The sequence below is a fragment of the Eretmochelys imbricata genome, chromosome 8 (assembly GCF_965152235.1).
Source record: "Eretmochelys imbricata isolate rEreImb1 chromosome 8, rEreImb1.hap1, whole genome shotgun sequence".
Lineage (NCBI taxonomy): Eukaryota > Metazoa > Chordata > Testudines > Cheloniidae > Eretmochelys > Eretmochelys imbricata.
This window is the reverse complement of record NC_135579.1, coordinates 1,628,161-1,645,175: the sequence shown is the minus strand read 5'-3', so window position 1 is coordinate 1,645,175 and position 17,015 is coordinate 1,628,161. Positions and strand designations below refer to the sequence as shown.

General features: G+C 56.8%; 3 protein-coding genes across 4 annotated transcripts; 2 read left to right on the top strand and 1 right to left on the bottom strand.

Annotated features, from left to right (window-relative positions):
• The first annotated feature begins 407 nt into the window (after window positions 1-407).
• On the top strand, window positions 408-5,054 carry ARL10 (ARF like GTPase 10). Of its 2 annotated transcripts, none has more exons than XM_077824297.1 (4): window positions 408-574; window positions 1,940-2,108; window positions 2,551-2,726; window positions 3,559-5,054. In XM_077824297.1, the coding sequence occupies exons 1-4, from the start codon at window positions 422-424 to the stop codon at window positions 3,733-3,735; spliced, it is 675 nt and encodes a 224-aa protein (XP_077680423.1). In that variant the 5' UTR covers window positions 408-421; the 3' UTR covers window positions 3,736-5,054. The 2 variants fall into 2 exon arrangements, with proteins under 2 accessions (XP_077680423.1, XP_077680424.1); XM_077824298.1 differs by lacking the exon at window positions 408-574 and adding an exon at window positions 1,057-1,159.
• Window positions 5,055-9,167: 4,113 nt separating this feature from the next.
• NOP16 (NOP16 nucleolar protein) lies at window positions 9,168-13,446 on the bottom strand. Its single transcript, XM_077825021.1, has 5 exons — window positions 13,282-13,446; window positions 12,351-12,465; window positions 11,486-11,555; window positions 10,102-10,208; window positions 9,168-9,657 (listed from the first exon to the last, which is right to left on the bottom strand). The coding sequence occupies exons 1-5, from the start codon at window positions 13,386-13,388 to the stop codon at window positions 9,514-9,516; spliced, it is 543 nt and encodes a 180-aa protein (XP_077681147.1). The 5' UTR covers window positions 13,389-13,446; the 3' UTR covers window positions 9,168-9,513.
• Window positions 13,447-13,625: 179 nt separating this feature from the next.
• On the top strand, window positions 13,626-16,551 carry HIGD2A (HIG1 hypoxia inducible domain family member 2A). Its single transcript, XM_077824961.1, has 2 exons — window positions 13,626-13,833; window positions 14,359-16,551. Exons 1-2 carry the CDS (start codon window positions 13,695-13,697, stop codon window positions 14,523-14,525), a joined length of 306 nt encoding a protein of 101 aa, XP_077681087.1. The 5' UTR covers window positions 13,626-13,694; the 3' UTR covers window positions 14,526-16,551.
• The last annotated feature ends 464 nt before the right edge of the window (window positions 16,552-17,015 follow it).

Here is a 17,015-nt window from a genome sequence, read left to right as displayed (position 1 = left end):
GCAGCGCCGGGGGGAGCCGAGGAGCAGCGCCCCGCCCGCAGCCGCCGCCAGCACGCGTGGGGGGGGGGGAGCCCCCGCTGAGGGCCAGAGCACGTCCGAGTGTGGCCGCGACCAGCCCGCGTGGGCAGCCCGAGGCTCCTGGCGGCGCTGACCCGCCCTTGGCGGCCGCGGCACCTCAAGGCACGGCGAGCACCTCCCGCGTGGGCGGGCCCCACTCGCGGCCGGCGGCCCTGCCCACGGCGGCCGCCCCGCCTGGCCTCCGAACAGGAAGAGGAACCACCTCGCTCGCCTCCCCTCGCCTCCCACGCGCGACGGGGGCAGAGCGGCGCGGCCCCTTTCAGAGCCTGGCTGGCGGCCCAGCCGCGGGCAGCCGGGCGCCCCGGGCCGGCGGCGGCTCTCGCCCGGCCCCGCCCGGGCCCCCATGGCTCCTCCCGGCGCCTTCGGACACCTGAGCCTGGCGCTGGGCGCCGCCGTGGCCGCCCTGGGCTCGCTCCTCTTCATCGCCTGGAGAACGTACTTCCCCGGCGGCGGCCGCTGGGGGGCGCGCTGGGGGCCGCCGCCGGCCGCGGGGCAGGTAAAGCCGGGGGCGCTCCGCGGCCGGACCCCGGCGGGGCGGGGGCGGGCTCTGGGTCCCGGGCCGCGCACGTGGCTGGAGACCCCCCGCCCCGTTCCCTGCCAGAAGCACCGGCAGGTCTCTCCCCCCCCCCCCCGCCCCCCGTTTCCTCCCCGGGGGGCAGGGGCGGCGCCGGGCTCCCTGGCAGCGGGGTGCCAAGCCGTGCGCCTTGTTGCCAGGGCTGGGGGCACCTCCCTTCTCCCCCAGGAGCCAGCAGCTCCGGCTGGGCCTGGTCAGGGACTGCGCCCCCCAGGGCTGGGTGAGGCCTCACTAGCCACGCGGTGGGAGCCCAGGGGGGGCCCTGCCCTCCACACGGAGTTCTCCATGTAGCCCCCCCGCCCGGCCCCGCACCCAGCCCTATCTGCAGCCAACAGAGCCCCCCCCCCCCCGGCATTTTAGCTCTGGGCAAGCAAGCATATGTGTGCCCCCTTCCAGTTGTTTCTGTCATTTTTGCGTCCAGAGATGATGCGGGCGGGGGGGGTCATGTGCCCCCCAATTTTTTGTATTGTACCCCCCCAACCCAGACAAGCTGGGTGGCCAGCTAAGGTGAGTCAGGGAGTGGATGTGGTGTCCCCTCTTCGAGCCCCACCATGCAGGGCTTTACACTGCACCTGTTTCCACCCGGGTTTCCCGCCCCCTGGGTGGCTGCCCTGCTCCCCACACGCTGGCGTTTTGGTCCTGGCATTCAAAAGGTTAACTACAGAGCAGCCTGGGATACCTCCTCCCCTGGAGAGTTGGGCTGCTTCCTGGATGTGGCAGCCGGATGTTGCTATAGGCTGGCATCAGCCCGCCTCTGCCTGCCCCACTGCAGCAACTCCCCTCCTCCCAGTCCCCGCCCCTCCAGTTATGGAAATGGCATAGAGCCCCCAGGTTGTGCCAGGTCAGGGCAAGCCCACAAGGCACATACTGGGGCAGGGAGAGGAAGGCGCTTCACCTGGAGACTGCAATTTGAAGTTGTGGGTATACCTCCTTGCTCTCCACCTCTTCGGTGAGGGACCTGGGTCAGGAAGTCCTTTGCTAGACTCCAGGCATAAAGCTGGTTGTCCTCCCCTGCCATAACCTGTGGCCCCTAGGGGTTACAACTGCAGGACTCCAAGCTGCCAGTGGGCAGCACTGGGCCCTGCGCAGGGAGATGCGGGCAGGGGGTGGGCTGACATTGAATTGTGGTTCTTGCAGGGGACATGGGGCACCCTGTGGCCACTTGCTTTGCTTGTGCTTGGCCCAGGCAGCACCTCCTTCAGTAGCTGAGGGAACGCCCTTCCCTTTCCAGGGTCCCTGCATCAGCCACTCCACTGCTCTAATTCCAGTCCCTTGCTCTCCTGGCAGCTGGATTTCTCCATGCGGCAGGTCCTGGTGCTGGGCCTGGAGGGAGCTGGGAAGAGCAGCGTTCTCCACTACATCTCCAGTGAGGCAGCCAAGGACCGCACAGCACCCACCCAGGGCTTCAACTCAGTCCAAGTGTACGCAGAAGGCTTCCAGATCGACCTGCTGGAGCGTAAGTCTGGCCCTGGGCTCCCTTGTTGGGGGCAGGGCCGACCTCTTGCCACAGAGTGGGGAGCTTTTAAACTAGTCCGCAGGGCTGGCCCACCTGGAGAATCCATGCTCAGAGCTAGCCTGCCCAGGAATTACCTTCGACTCCATGCGTGTCTGGTCACCAGCTGCTAGAGCACTTGTGTAAGTAAGTGCCTCTCAGTTTGGTTAGAGGTGCCTAGGCCCCTCTGCACTGCTTCTCCCCCACTGCAAGAGGGAGTTTTGTCTCCTTCCTGATGCCCCCAGGAAACACATTTAACAAATCTTCACACCCACACACCCCCGTTTCCCATGTCTTCTTCCCAGTTTAAGCCTGGGGTGCAGAGCTTTGGAAATGCACCCCTGACCCCCCCACCCCCCGTTCCTGGGCTGGCTGCATAGATGACTTCTGGCTCCTTATATCTCAGTCGGCGGCAGCCAGAACTTGCGATTTTACTGGAACCAGTACCTGAGTCAGGCCCACGTGCTAGTGTTCGTAGTGGACTCTTCAGACGGGCCACGCCTCCCTACAGCTCGACAGGAGCTGCATTGGCTGCTGGCTGAGGATCCTCGGTTGCCCTTGGTCGTCCTGGCCAACAAACAGGTCAGAATCTCAGCATCTCGTCCCTCTGGGCACTTGTAAGGCTCTGGCTGGCCAGGGACAAGGCAGTTGTAGCAAAGAATTTTCAGACCCCTAAGGCAGGGCTGCTTGGGCCCAAAAGGGGACACATGAAGAACCCTCACAAACCTCCTCCTCTCTGCTCAGACAGCATTCCAGTACTGCAGCGACGAGGGGTATAAAAACCCAATGTAGAATAGAAAGTGAAGGGCACCTTTCTTTGGCCTCGTCTTTGCTAACGCGTGTGTGTGCGCGGCCCGCACTGCATATAGAAAATCCTCAACAACCCCTTCTCTTGCACACGCTCCGCCCCTTGGGCGAGGATGAGAGACACCCAGGACAGAGGAAATCCCGGTGCTCAGCGTCATATAAGAACATGTATAGAACAGAATTTAGTTCAAGCATATAACTCAGATCTCCAGTGTTCTAGCTGGCACCACTGTTAAATTGTGGTTTCCAGGGGAAGAACAACAATGTAAATGACCTCAATGCAAAAAGGGGGGCTGAAGCTCACCTAATTGCAGCCCTCTGAGCATCGCAGTCCGCTCCCCCTACGCTGCAGGGATCCCTTCCAGTTCTTGGGCTCTGAAGCTATGCCCAAGTGCAGACTTATTGCTTTCTGGGGCCACCTTTCCCACAATGAATGGGCATGAGCCCCAGCAGCTCCATCCATGCAGGGCCCTGCTCTGCCCCACCCTGCCCTGGCTGAGCCCTGTTGGAAGGGGAGCTGCATGGGTTAAGGCAGATGGTGGCTTTGCAGGTTGGTTAAGGAGCTGAGTGACACCACTCAAACCCAGCTGCTCCTGGTTTCTCCTAGGACAAGGGTGATGCCCTGAGCACGGCTGAGCTGCACCAGGAGCTGGCCCTGCACACGCTGAATGGACAGAGGGAATTCTTCCTGCTGCCGACGAGCGCCACTCACGCTGCGCTGGCCAGTGCCACCAGCATCCGGCGTGTGAAGCGTCTACTGGTGGAACTGCTCTCCCAGCTCTGAAGTGCTCTTCACGCTCTAGAGACGGGCAGGTTGGACTGACCCTGCTGCTGCTCGTCTTTGCCTGGAACTGAGGTGCTGGACTGGAGACTGCTGGCTCTGCACTGTCAGGGGCCAGAGCCGCACTACTCCCATGCTGCTATCCCCCATCGGCTTCTCTATGCTCCCCTGGGGAGATGCTGTGCAGTTACACCCCCTTGGGATCTATACATGCTGCCCTCAGGACGCAGCGGCCTAGCCCAGTCATGGATCTCTGGCGAGATGGGAGAACAGCCTTTGTCCCCATGCAGCTCACGGGCGGAGTCTCCCATCTCTAGCTGGGGCACAGTGATGTTTACACACAATATCCCCAAGCCCCCCAGTGACAAATTGACAAACCTAAATGAAGGATGCGTAGGCAGGCCCCCTGGGTGCTTCCTGGCACAGGGAGGGCAGGAGATGGGGCAGAGGAGGGGCCATAGGAGCTCCTGCAGCGAGGCTCTTCTGTGGCAGGCAGCAATTCATAGAATCATAGAATATCAGGGTTGGAAGGGACCTCAGGAGGTCATCTAGTCCAACCCCCTGCTCAAAGCAGGACCAATCCCCAACTAAATCATCCCAGCCAGGGCTTTGTCAAGCCTGACCTTAGAAGTTTTTAAGGAAGGAGATTCTACCACCTCCCTAGGCAACGCATTCCAGTGCTTCACCACCCTCCTAGGGAAAAAGTTTTTCCTAATATCCAACCTAAACCTCCCCCACTGCAACTTGAGACCATTACTCCTTGTCCTGTCCTCTTCTACCACTTAGAATAGCCTAGAACCATCCTCTCTGGAACCACCTCTCAGGCAGTTGAAAGCAGCTATCAAATCCCCCCTCATTCTTCTCTTCTGCAGACTAAACAATCCCAGTTCCCTCAGCCTCTCCTCATAAGTCATGTGTTCCAGACCCCTAATCATTTTTGTTGCCCTTCGCTGGACTCTCCCCAATTTATCCACATCCTTCTTGTAGTATGAGGCCCAAAACTGGACACAGTACTCCAGATGAGGCCTCACCAATGTCGAATCGAGGGACATGATCGTCCCCCCTCTATCTGCTCGCTATGCCCCTCCTTATACATCCCAAAATGCCATTGGCCTTCTTGGCAACAAGGGCACGCTGGTGACTCATATCCAGCTTCTCGTCCACTGTCACCCCTAAGTCCTTTTCTGCAGAACTGCTGCCTAGCCATTCGGTCCCTAGTCTGTAGCGGTGCATTGGATTCTTCCGTCCTAAGTGCAGGACCCTGCACTTACCCTTATTGAACCTCATCAGATTTCTTTTGGCCCAATCTTCCAATTTGTCTAGGTCCCTCTGTATCCTATCCCTGCCCTCCAGCGTATCTACCACTCCTCCCAGTTTAGTATCATCCGCAAATTTGCTGAGAGTGCAATCCACACCATTCTCCAGATCATTTATGAAGATATTGAACAGAACCGGCCCCAGGACCGACCCCTAGGGCACTCCACTTGACACCGGCTGCCAACTAGACATGGAGCCGTTGATCACTACCCGTTGAGCCCGACAATCTAGCCAGCTTTCTACCCACCTTATAGTGCATTCATCCAGCCCATACTTCTTTAACTTGCTGACAAGAATACTGTGGGAGACCATGTCAAAAGCTTTGCTAAAGTCAAGAAACAATACATCCACTGCTTTCCCTTCATCCACAGAACCAGTAATCTCATCACAGAAGGCGATTAGATTAGTCAGGCATGACCTTCCCTTGGTGAATCCATGCTGACTGTTCCTGATCACTTTCCTCTCATGTAAGTGCTTCAGGATTGATTCTTTGAGGACCTGCTCCATGATTTTTCCAGGGACTGAGGTGAGGCTGACTGGCCTGTAGTTCCCAGGATCCTCCTCCTTCCCTTTTTTAAAGATTGGCACTACATTAGCCTTTTTCCAGTCATCCGGGACTTCCCCTGTTTGCCACGAGTTTTCAAAGATAATGGCCAATGGCTCTGCGATCACAGCCGCCAATTCCTTTAGCACTCTCGGATGCAACTCGTCCGACCCCATGGACTTGTGCACGTCCAGCTTTTCTAAATAGTCCCTAACCACCTCTTTCTCCACAGAGGGCTGGCCATCTATTCCCCATGTTGTGATGCCCAGCGCAGCAGTCTGGGAGCTGACCTTGTTCGTGAAGACAGAGGCAAAAAAAGCATTGAGTACATTAGCTTTTTCCACATCCTCTGTCACTAGGTTGCCTCCCTCATTCATTAAGGGGCCCACACTTTCCTTGGCTTTCTTCTTGTTGCCAACATACCTGAAGAAACCCTTCTTGTTACTCTTGACATCTCTCGCTAGTTGCAGCTCCAGGTGCGATTTGGCCCTCCTGATTTCATTCCTACATGACCGAGCAATATTTTTATACTCTTCCCTGGTCATATGTCCAACCTTCCACTTCTTGTAAGCTTCTTTTTTATGTTTAAGATCCGCTAGGATTTCACTGTTAAGCCAAGCTGGTCGCCTGCCATATTTACTATTCTTTCGACACATGGGAATGGTTTGTCCCTGTAACCTCAACAGGGATTCCTTGAAATACAGCCAGCTCTCCTGGACTCCTTTCCCCTTCATCTTAGTCCCCCAGGGGATCCTACCCCTCCGTTCCCTGAGGGAGTCAAAGTCTGCTTTCCTGAAGTCCAGGGTCCGTATCCTTCTGCTTACCTTTCTTCCCTGTGTCAGGATCCTGAACTCGACCAACTCATGGTCACTGCCTCCCAGATTCCCGTCCGCTTTTGCTTCCTCCACTAATTCTTCCCGGTTTGTGCGCAGCAGGTCAAGAAAAGCTCCCCCCCAGTTGGAGCTATTGCTAATTGTCTTTCCATGGTGCGAAGGGAGCAGAATCCCTCATGCGGCCAGGGCTCCTGCAGTGGGGTTAATGGGGCTGCTGGTACCACGCTGTCCCATGGCCAGTTACTGCCCTCTGCTAGGGAGGAGTCTCCCGGGCCCCGCTCCTGTCTGCTCACAGTTGCAAAGAGACAGCAGCTCTTTACATGTACTGCTGCTGGGAATGGGCCAGTCTGGCCATGCAGGGGAACCCACGTTCTCGGGGTGAGACTGGCCCCTCTGCTGGCAGCGGGAGGAGGTGGTGTTTTTGTCTTGCTCTGCTCATTGGAGCTGGCTAGCCAGGGTAGCTTCTGCCCATGGAGGGACAGTTTGGGGGGGCGGCGAGCTGGGGCGAGCCCAGTTGGGGCAGCTTTTCTCCCCTGCCTCCCAGGGACTCTTCCCTTCCCTTTAAAAAGCTTTGCAGGCAGGTGTCTCCCATGGCTGTGAACCACAACAGGTACCGGAGCCATAGTGAGGGGACACCTGTGCTGCTAACCCTCAGGAAAGGGGGAAGCTCCTGGAGTCAGTCGCTGCCCAAGCTGTCCGCCCTGCAGGGACAGATGGGGTAGGTGCCTAACAGACAGAGGCACTGGTGCCAGTCCAGCCTCCAAGCAAAAGTCTGCAGTTGGTACAGGTACATCCCTGCACTCACCCCCACCCATGGTGAGGAAAGGCAGTTTTGAGGCTCCTACAGGCCTGTACTGGGCCCATATGCTGTGTCTGGAGCAAAGCTCCACTGGGAGAGTAAATCACCCCCAGCAGCAGTGGCTGAAACATTCCTGAGCAGCCCCAGGTGTGGGGCAGAGAGCCCTGCCAGAAGCAAGTGGGAGAGAGAGGTGCCTTGCTGGGAGACAAAGGAGGGGCAGGTGCCTGCTGTTACACAGGAAAGGTGCACCTGCCCATTCCTGTCTCCAGCTGCCTAAGGACCAGGTGCTTCCCTGGCTTGTAATCACAGCCTGGGTGTGGAAGAGGCCAAGGGTAGGTTGGTCTGCCTGCCCCATGTTCAGCAGGAGATGGGTGTAGAAGGGGAGAGGGGCGTTTTCTAGAGCTCTTTAGGTGCTCCTTGGGGAGCAACTCTTCCCCAAGCCACGTAGTTGCTCTGCTTCCTGCTACCCCCCTTCCTTCCCCTCTCCTTGTGTTAGGGGATGAGGCAGGGTGCGGGCAGAAGAGCTGCAGGGCCCCTCAGCACTGGTGCAGCACTACTTTAATGCATTCAGGCCATTTGCTGCTGCCAACCCCAGGGCTGGCATTGCAGAAGGGCACAGGCAGGGGGATCTTGTGCAGGCTGAGTGAGCAGAGCCTTCAGGGTCAGTAGCACTCAAGGCTGGCAGCTGCTCTCAGTTACCAAGGAGATAAGCCTGAGCCTTGTGCAGTAAGTCCCTCCGTGCAGTACCACAGAAAAGCCCCTGGGAGGGGCAGGCATTCTCTAGGGCCAGTAAGAAAAGGAGTACTTGTGGCACCGTAGCAACTAACCAATTTATTTGAGCATGAGCTTTCGTGAGCTACAGCTCACTTCATTGGATGCATACCGTGGAAACTGCAGCAGACTTTATATATACACACAGAGAATATGAAACAATACCTCCTCCCACCCCACTGTCCTGCTGGTAATAGCTTATCTAAAGTGAGTGAATTTGTGGGGGGGTGGAGGGTGAGAAAACCTGGATTTGTGCTGGAAATGGCCCAACCTGATGATCACTTTAGATAAGCTATTACCAGCAGGACAGTGGGGTGGGAGGAGATATTGTTTCATATTCTCTGTGTATATATAAAGTCTGCTGCAGTTTCCACGGTATGCATCCGATGAAGTGAGCTGTAGCTCACGAAAGCTCATGCTCAAATAAATTGGTTAGTCTCTAAGGTGCCACAAGTACTCCTTTTCTTTTTGTGAATACAGACTAACACGGCTGTTACTCTGAAACCTGTCATTATGCAAGGGCCAGTGACATTCAGCCTGAGGCAGGGGAACAACAAGTGGCTCTTTGCAGCTCCTGCTATGAAAACACTGATTTCATTAACTAGTCAGGCTGCTTTTACTATATTAACCAATTGCAGTTGATAAAAATACTTGGTCAGCCATTTTGCTGTGAGAATAATCTATACAAACTAAATATTTCCCTGTCACATTGTTTAAATATGACTAGTACAATAGTAAATGGAATGATGAATTCACACGACTGTGGCTCTTTTGGGTGCCCCACTCACTAATCTGGCTCCTCACCCACTGAGGCCTGGGTAGCACTCTGGTAGAGATAAGGGCAAGCGTGAGTCCCTGCTGGTGAACGTGTAGCGCTGGGGAAAGGCAGCACCCTGCCAGCCTCTCCTCCCAGTCCCAGGGCTGCTGTTCTGAAGCAGCCAGCAGCAAAACCCTGTGGACTTTTTGTGGGGACTGAACAATCCAGCCCCATGGCTGCATTGGGCAGGGGGCCACAGCACCTCCCAGCCAGGTGACTTGCACCACCCCTGAAGAGCCAGAGCAGTTCCCAGAATGAAGACTTCCTTGGGTCAGTGCCGGGGCCACCCCAGCTCTGCACAGTGCAGGGAGGAGCTGAAGCCCTTGAGCGAGCTGCACTCGGGTGTATTCATGCTGGTTTGGAAGAGTCTGATTTATTGTAACTAAGAGCTGCAGGACACAAGAGATGGTCTCTTCCCTTTGCCCCCACTATGGTGAGGCAGTGGCCATCTCCCCAGTGGCCTTAGGGCCTGCAGAGCCACACAGAGGAGCCCGTTCTCGCGCATGCTCAGTCCCACCATCTCCCCCTGGAGGGCGGATCCTTCCTGGCCCACCAGAACCTACATCTAGTTCAGCGGGCCCCAGCCTGTGCATGGTGAAAGGGCACCTGCAGGCAGAGTCAATCTTCCCTTGTTTGCCTGGGGAGTGGCGGCACAAGACCTGCCATTGCGGGTGAGTCCAACAGGGCAGGGTGGGGGCAGTTACTGTTGGTCCATCTTGACCTGCTGCAGGGATGCAGTGAAAGCCTGGAACTCCTCAGGGTAGAAGCGCTTATACACACTGATCTTCCTCTTGATCTGCTTGGGCGTGTCCTGGTAGTAGTTCTTCTCATCACGAGCCATGTCCTGGGGGTGGGGAGAGGGGACAGAGTCAGGGAAGCTGCCTCGCTGGGGGTGGATGGAGCAGATATCCAGGAGACCCCCTCAGCCCAAGAACAAGCACCTCTGTGGCTGGCTGCATGCAGCACAGGGTTGGCACCTTGAGCCGCCCACTCAACTCCACTCACAGGCAGGTGTGGTTAGAGGCTGGGTGAGGTTTCATGCACCCGAAAGGTGACTCAGATGCAAACCAGGAAATTCAAAGAGCCACTTCCCTGACAGAGCAGCCAGACAGGAGGAGGCAGGCTCCAGGCACAGAACACCTCTGGCTGCTTCTTGGTGCCCCCCCAATGGCTAAGAAGATGCTGTAACAGGATTGCGCTGTCGCTCTCCCAGTGGCCACAAGCACTGAGGCAGAGGCTCCCAGACATGTCCTCCGACCCTCACCGGGCAAAGGCAGGGACCACCCACCTTGTAGTTCTCGCCATGGTTCCGTATCATGTACTGCACATAGTCGATAAGGTCTCTGGAGAGCGTCTCCGACTTCTTCTCCGGGAGGCTGGCCTCATACTCCAGCTCTAGGCACCGCAAGACAAAGAGATAGAACCATGCAGTGTTTCTAAGGAGCCCTGATGCTTCCAGAGATTGAACCTGGTATCTGTGGAAATGAGACTGAGCCATGCATCACTGGCAATGGCTGGTCCTTCTCAGGGACACATCCAGCATTAATGACCACTCCCCAGTCGTGGGGGTAGACACACCAACACCTGCTCAGCGGGTTAGAGCAGAGAACACACATTGGCAGTTCCCAGACTCAAGGCCACCTACCACATGTGACTGTCTCATCAGCACAATGGCCAGCTACAGGGCTCAGATAGGAGAGCAGGTGGGAGTGGGGCTGTCATGAAGAGACAACATTCGAGATACGCCCTGGCTGGGGGATCAGATAGAGCAATTAAATCCCGAGCCTGGGACAGAAGCTGGCAGTGCAAACTAAGGGCCTTTGACACTTTCGCCAGACCAGACGCTTCGAGGGCTTAAGATGGTGATGTTCAGGGGCTAATGAATCCTGAAACCCAGCAGGGCCAATGTTCAGCTCACACATCAGTATGGGACAGAGTCTCCTTAATAGTCTGCATTACACTAGGCACAACTGTTACCTCCCAACTCACAGCCACACGCTACTAAGTCTCCTGCTCGGAGGGGAGGAGCTGCTGCTGCAGGCAGCTTTCCAGGATGCTCCTGTGGGCTTGTAGTCCTGCTACAGAAACCAGCTTTCACCCACCCCCTTTTTGATATGACAACAAGCCAACGGGCGCTGCCTCTTAGTTTCCTAGTTGCAAAAAGCACCAGAGATCAGTGGATCTCTAAAAACAATCAGAGGAGCAGAGCTCTCTCTGGTGAGAAGGAACCAAGCCAGGGCACAGAGGAGCAGGGAGAGGAAGTGGAATCCATCAGACAGATCCTCACCTAGGGCACAAAGCAGAGAACATGAACCAGTAGTAGCTCAGCTCTAGGACAGGGGTTATTGGCTACATGAGCTCACTCTGCTGGCTGCCCCCACAAGAAGAGAGTTCTAAAGCCATTTCCGACATCTGTGGCAAAGCAGCAACACCATAAGAATAAATACCAGAGTCATGGCATAGTAGGGATCCGTAATACTTGGCTGAAGGGTGCCTACTGCAACAACAAATACCCAAGCTTTACCCAATTGAGGGCAAGTTACCAACCCACCCAGGAGCCTAAGAGCTGCACCTCGTTCGCATGAAATGAGCACAGTGGGAACTGCAGTGCCCAGAGGCTGCAGTGGCCAGCAAAGCAAGCACTCTTAGAGCCAGAGGAGGGTGGTACCAACCGTCCAGGACGTAAGGCTTCTGCACAACTCTCTTCCCTTTGTCTTGCCCATCAACCTCCATTTCCATCACCTGCATTGAATGGGAGATGAGACCACTCAAGAAAACTCCATTCACCTGGGGCTCATGCATTCACACATGGCTTTGGAGGCTGTTCCTTCCCCATCCAGCCCTTGCACCACTGACTGGCTTAAACAGATTTCTTAGTCCATGTAACTACGACCACCTCAAAGTTCAAAAAGCCTCATTTACCATTCACTTCTTATGCTGGCTGGCCGGCCTAGAGTCACTGTCCATGTTGAGAGAAATGCCTTGTGAACATGGTTGCTTTCAGGTTCTTGATCACAAGCCCACTGTGACAATATTTGCTAAGGCCAAGTTTGGCCTGACAGCATGTGCTTTAACAAAGAGGGGGACTGTTCACTGCTTTCTGTCCCTCTGATCCAAGTGAAGTGTCTCCAGGCTAACCCCACTGCCCCTGGCTAATGAATCCCCAAGTAAAAGACTCAACAGCTCCTTGCACATGCGCATAAGCTCTCCCTGCATTGCCACTCCTGGCCCTTCACACACACACACACACACTCTCACTCGAGAAAGAATCAAGATGGCAGACCACACTGGGTCCACACCCCAGAGACCAAGGCAGGACACATTTTCTAGTACCTTGTCCAGTCTAGTTAGGGGTCTCCTATTGCGAGTGGGCATCCATCAGTGCCCTTGGAGAATTGTCACCCATCCAGGTTGGGGAGTGTTGCCAGACAACCCAGCTGATTTTTCCCTTATGTTCATTTCCACCCCTTGGGCCCCCTCTTGGTCCCTGGGGTTTAGCCTCTTGGGAGAAATGTGTTGCTCGTATGCTGTACTTACCGGTAGCTGCCTTTTCCGGATGGGAATCGCCTTGTTGGGGTCCGCAGCCAGCCCCATTTCAGCCAGGTTCCGAGACACGGATTTGGTTCTGTCCCACGCATGTCTGATGTGGGAGCTGGCCAGAGACAAAAGAGGGAGGAAAGTGGCCATTTCACACCCAACACCACACCAGTTGATGGCCCATCCGTGCCACAAGAGCTCTGTTCCCACTACCTGTGTCTGGCCTCAGGAACCCCCCCACTTCCACCCCCCCACAGCAGCCAGGGCAGAGCCCCCGGCGCAGGGTCTTTAATACTCCTGCAGTAGCTGTAACCCCTTTATGGGATGGCTCGCACCCTAGTAGGGGGGCTGTCCTGAGGGGCCCAGCCTCCCCGCGACCCACTGCACGGCCTAACCAATGATGGAGCCCAGGATACTGCCCACTCTGCCCCACTGCATGGGCCCACCCCCTCCCCTCGGTCCAGATCCCCCCGCTCCCACCCCACAGCCCGCTCCCTCCTCCGCCCCTCGGCCCGGCCCGGCCCGGCCCAGCCCGCTCCCCCCTCCGCGGCCCCCCGGCCCCGCCCGGCCCGCTCCCCTCCCCCTCCCCGGCCGCCCGGCCCGCTCCCCTCCGGCCCCGCCCCGCTCCCTCCTCCTCCCCTCGGCCCGGCCCGCTCCCCTCCGGCCCCGCCCCCCGACCCGCTCCCTCCTCCTCCCCTCGGCCCGGCCCGCTCTGCTCCCCTCCAGCCCCCCCACGCGGCCCGCTCCCCCCTCCGCGGCCCCCCGGCCCAGCCCGGCCCGCTCCCCCTCCCCGGCCCGCTCCCCGCCGGCCCCGCTCTTGGCCCGCTCCCTCCTCCGCCCCTCGGCCCGGCCCGGCCCGCTCCCCTCCAGGCCCCCTCGGCCCGGCCCGCTCCCCTCCCCTCCAGCCCCCGCTGCGGCCCGGCCCGCTCACCATTCGATACGGGGCGCCGCCCGCTTGCGGCTCTGCCGGTTCAGCCGCTTGCGGTTGACGCTGTAGCCGAACTTTTGGCGCCGGTTTTTCCCTTTGGCTTTCGGCATCGCGGCGGCTGCGAGCTCACGCGGCCGCAGTCAGAGACCCCAGGGCCGCCGGGGCGGGGCGGGCCGGGCGCTGGGCGCGATGGGAAATGTAGTTCTACTGTCAGAGCTCCCCTCAGACCTTCGCTAGGGTCCAGTCCGCTGTGGACTATATATCCCAGCAGGCCTTGCGCTAACACGAACGGCTGGAGCCGCAAGGCCTGCTGGGATGTGTAGTCCCACGGCCGCCATTGACTTCCGTTCTAAGTACGGTGGCTGAGGAGGGTTCCGGGCAGTCACCTTCCTGCGCTGCTCGCGGGAGTGGTGACCATGGCTCAGAGCTCCCCGCCACCCTTTGACCCCAGCAGCCCCCCCCTTATCGAGGGCTTCGTCCCCACCCCCCTGCATCGGGAGGGGTTCCGGGACAAGTTCCTGCGCAAGACTCGCGAGAACCCGCTGGTGCCTATCGGTGAGTGGGGGCCCGGGGGGGGCGGGGAGTTGGGGGTCTGGGGGCAGTGGGGAGCTGGGGCTTTGGGGGGAGGTCTGGGGGGCACAGTGGGAGTTAGTGGTCAGGGGAGGGTGTGGCATGGGGGGAGTTAGGGGCCTGGGTGCCTGTTGGGGTGTGGGGGCATATCTGAGGGGCGTGGGGAGCCAGGAGTCTGTGGGGATGGGGGAGTTAGGGGCCTGGGGGGGCAGGGATAATGTGAGAAGCAATTGGGACACGTAGGAGGAACTGGAAGGGTTTGGGGATGCTCAGGAAATGGGACATAACCCAGGGAGAGCCCTTGGGGTGTCCCCCTCCCGCCTACTAACCACGCGGGCAGGGAGAGGGAGGTGAAGTAGGGGAAATGGGGTGGGGAGGGAGGAGACATTGAGGTTTGGGGAAAGGGGTGGAGAGAGTTAGGGGTGACCCACAAGGGGGGCCCTGAACCCTGCCCCTCAGATCTCAGCCTACCACCCCCCACTAACCTCCCAGCATTGTCCCTCTCTGCAGGCTGCCTCTCCACTGCAGGGGCTCTGACCTATGGACTCATTTGCTTCCAGAAAGGCAATACCCGCCAGTCCCAGCTGATGATGCGGGCCCGTGTCCTGGCTCAGGGCTTCACCATTGCTGCCATCATGGTGGGGGTGGTGGCCACAGCAATGAAAGCTCAGAAGTAAGGTCAGGCTGGCGATGAGCTGCAGCCTCCGGGAGTGGACAGGCAACCTGTGCTTCGTGTTGTAGAAATGGACCCTTTGGCCCTGGAGAGAGTGAGTGCAGCTCTCATCTTGCTGGGGGACCAGCTCAATGGTGGTGGTGGAGCAATTATTAAAGATCCTGCGGGGTTCTAGAGTTCTGGAAATGCAGCTAATACACCTGAGTGATTCAACCTAAAACCTGACCTGCGAGATTTCTTGACTCCATGGGCACTCATCCTTTCCTGGGGGACCCACAGGCAGCATCAGTCTCTAGCACCCAGCATTATTAATGGCCGTTGGATCCATTGCCTTGGTGACCCCCCTGGGGAACGGGCTGTGCTGACCCTTAGGCACGATCAAGTGATGAATCTTTCCGGGCAGGGAGTTGGACCGAAATACTGTGGATGGGAGAGAACAGTCCCCCTCTCTGGGGCTAGATCCTGTCTAGAGAGATCATGTCCCATGACCAGGGCTTGTCTGGAAAGAGTGTGAGATCTATTAGGTTACCAACCATAAGCCAACTGCACCCATGCTTTGTAAAGAGAGAATTGCAGTGAGATTCTGATCAGGACATTGAATTCCAAAGCAGAGGGAAATTGTGAAGGGTCCTTATATACAATGGGGAAAAAACCAGGTAGAGAACTGCTGCTGTAGTGATGGAGATTAGGACACAGGAAATGCAGCTCCCTGTTGGAATGTGTGAAATTGGAGAGTTTCAAAGGTGGGGTCACATCAGGTCTGTGGGTTTTTTAATATTAATGGCTGGAGTTTAACTACTGTGAAACTAATCAATCTTTGTCAAGAACTAGAAGTTCCTGCATTCTGAGTCTCCGATGCCCAAGGGGAGCAGTATTTTCTCCTGTCTTAAACTTCCCAGCAGGAGGCTCTGTCTAAAAGCTCTCCATGCATTAACTGGAATGTGTTTAGTATTAACATTGAAAGATGGGAAAAAAAATTACAATGAATAAGGATCCTCCTTTAGCAGGTACTTTGGAGCTACATCAATATTATAAAGAATGTTTGCTCTTCCTAGGTCAAACATGCAGAGCTGGGGTGGGAGGATTTAATGAGAGGGAGGGAAATGGTCTGTTGACTCTAATCATATCTGCAGGGTGTAGTTCTCCTGTCCTTCCTTTTGGCAGCTGCATAGTGCAGGAGTCTGAAGGAGAAAGGCAGAAAGCAGATGGTATTGACAGCACCAGACTGGTGGCTGCGATCCTGCATTGAGTGGCTGACAAAAGGAAGAACGTAAGGAGCTACACACAGCAGACATGAAGATCTATGCAGAAGATTTGTGCCATGAGGGGGTCTCCATGCCATATTGTGTCCAGGGAATCTTTGTGACTGGGGAGGGTCCCAGCTTGCCTCTCAGATCCCAGGAGGTTTGCTGCCCTGTACTTGTAAACAGAGCCAAATGGCCTCAAGTCTTTGAGACAGTGAATGTGGAAGCCTGTAAGGGCAGCGTCTCTGAGTAGAATAAAGCTACTTGGAGGCAAGGCTGGACAGAATGAAGTCAGAGAACAAAGACTTAGTAACATACCTCTTGCTGCCTCCCACCACCCTTCCCCTGGCCAGAGCCCAGTGACTTGCATTGGCCATTTGGATGGACAGGGTATTTCGTTTCAGCCAAGGGTGCTGTGGCTTTGAATCTTGGCACAGGAGGAAGGGATTGCAGGGTTAGTCTGGCAAGGCTCAGAGTGGTGGGGTTGGCTCATCTCACCCAGCCAGGATCTGCTTCACAAGGGGCAGTTTGGATTTAAGGTAATGGGACGTTTCATGATAGCTGACACGCCAGTGTCAGGCATGCTGACGTCCTTGTCTCTGCTGGGAATAAATACAGCCAGGTCCTGTGAACCTCCGCTTTGGAAGTAGCATGTTCTGCCCTGGTCCTGGGAGGTGGCCTGCAGGAGGCCGGTGCATTGTATCTGATCGTGTTGACAGGTGAAACTGTTTCTCTTCAGTTGGGTGGAGGCTGCTGCTTAATAAACCTTCCTTTGGATGAACCTTCCTTTCCATGTCTTGGCTCCATCACTGAGGCTACCTCCAAAGAGGATTCTGCGTTGGACAACTGGAGTTGACTTGTTTCAGGCCAGGGGGTAGCTGCTTCTACCATCTAATCCAGAAAGGCTCGGAGCACCCCTCCCCTGGAGCCTGAGGGTCTGCACAATGAAAGCTACCCCAGAGGCTGAAGTCTGAATGGAGCGAGACTGGCAATGTCTGCTCAGGAGAAACCCCAGCTGTGTGGGGGAAGCTCAACTCCAAACAAGATCATGATTAGCTCTCTGCTTCCTCGAGGCTCAGAATTCATCAATAACCCTGACCTGCCAGCCCTGAGCTGAGCCCACAGCAACTGCTGGTAGTAAAGCTCCAGCGCTAACTCAGCGTTCCTGCCCTGACCAGGTCACTCCTGCTTTTCTTTAGGGTGGCTCCGCCCTAAGGTCTCCTTTTAGCCCTACCCCAGTCTGCAGTGCC

What these genes read in the sequence shown, in the direction of transcription:
- HIGD2A (XM_077824961.1), top strand. Translation starts at nt 13,695, where the DNA reads ATGGCTCAGAGCTCCCCGCCACCCTTTGACCCCAGCAGCCCCCCCCTT. An exon ending in GAACCCGCTGGTGCCTATCG is followed by an intron (nt 13,834 to 14,358) that starts GTGAGTGGGGGC and finishes CCCTCTCTGCAG; the next exon opens with GCTGCCTCTCCACTGCAGGG.
- NOP16 (XM_077825021.1), bottom strand. Translation starts at nt 13,388, where the DNA reads ATGCCGAAAGCCAAAGGGAAAAACCGGCGCCAAAAGTTCGGCTACAGC. An exon ending in GAAGCCTTACGTCCTGGACG is followed by an intron (nt 10,209 to 11,485) that starts GTTGGTACCACC and finishes TGCGGTGCCTAG; the next exon opens with AGCTGGAGTATGAGGCCAGC. An exon ending in ACCATGGCGAGAACTACAAG is followed by an intron (nt 9,658 to 10,101) that starts GTGGGTGGTCCC and finishes CCCCACCCCCAG; the next exon opens with GACATGGCTCGTGATGAGAA.
- ARL10 (XM_077824297.1), top strand. Translation starts at nt 422, where the DNA reads ATGGCTCCTCCCGGCGCCTTCGGACACCTGAGCCTGGCGCTGGGCGCC. An exon ending in CCAGATCGACCTGCTGGAGC is followed by an intron (nt 2,109 to 2,550) that starts GTAAGTCTGGCC and finishes CTTATATCTCAG; the next exon opens with TCGGCGGCAGCCAGAACTTG. An exon ending in TCGTCCTGGCCAACAAACAG is followed by an intron (nt 2,727 to 3,558) that starts GTCAGAATCTCA and finishes GGTTTCTCCTAG; the next exon opens with GACAAGGGTGATGCCCTGAG.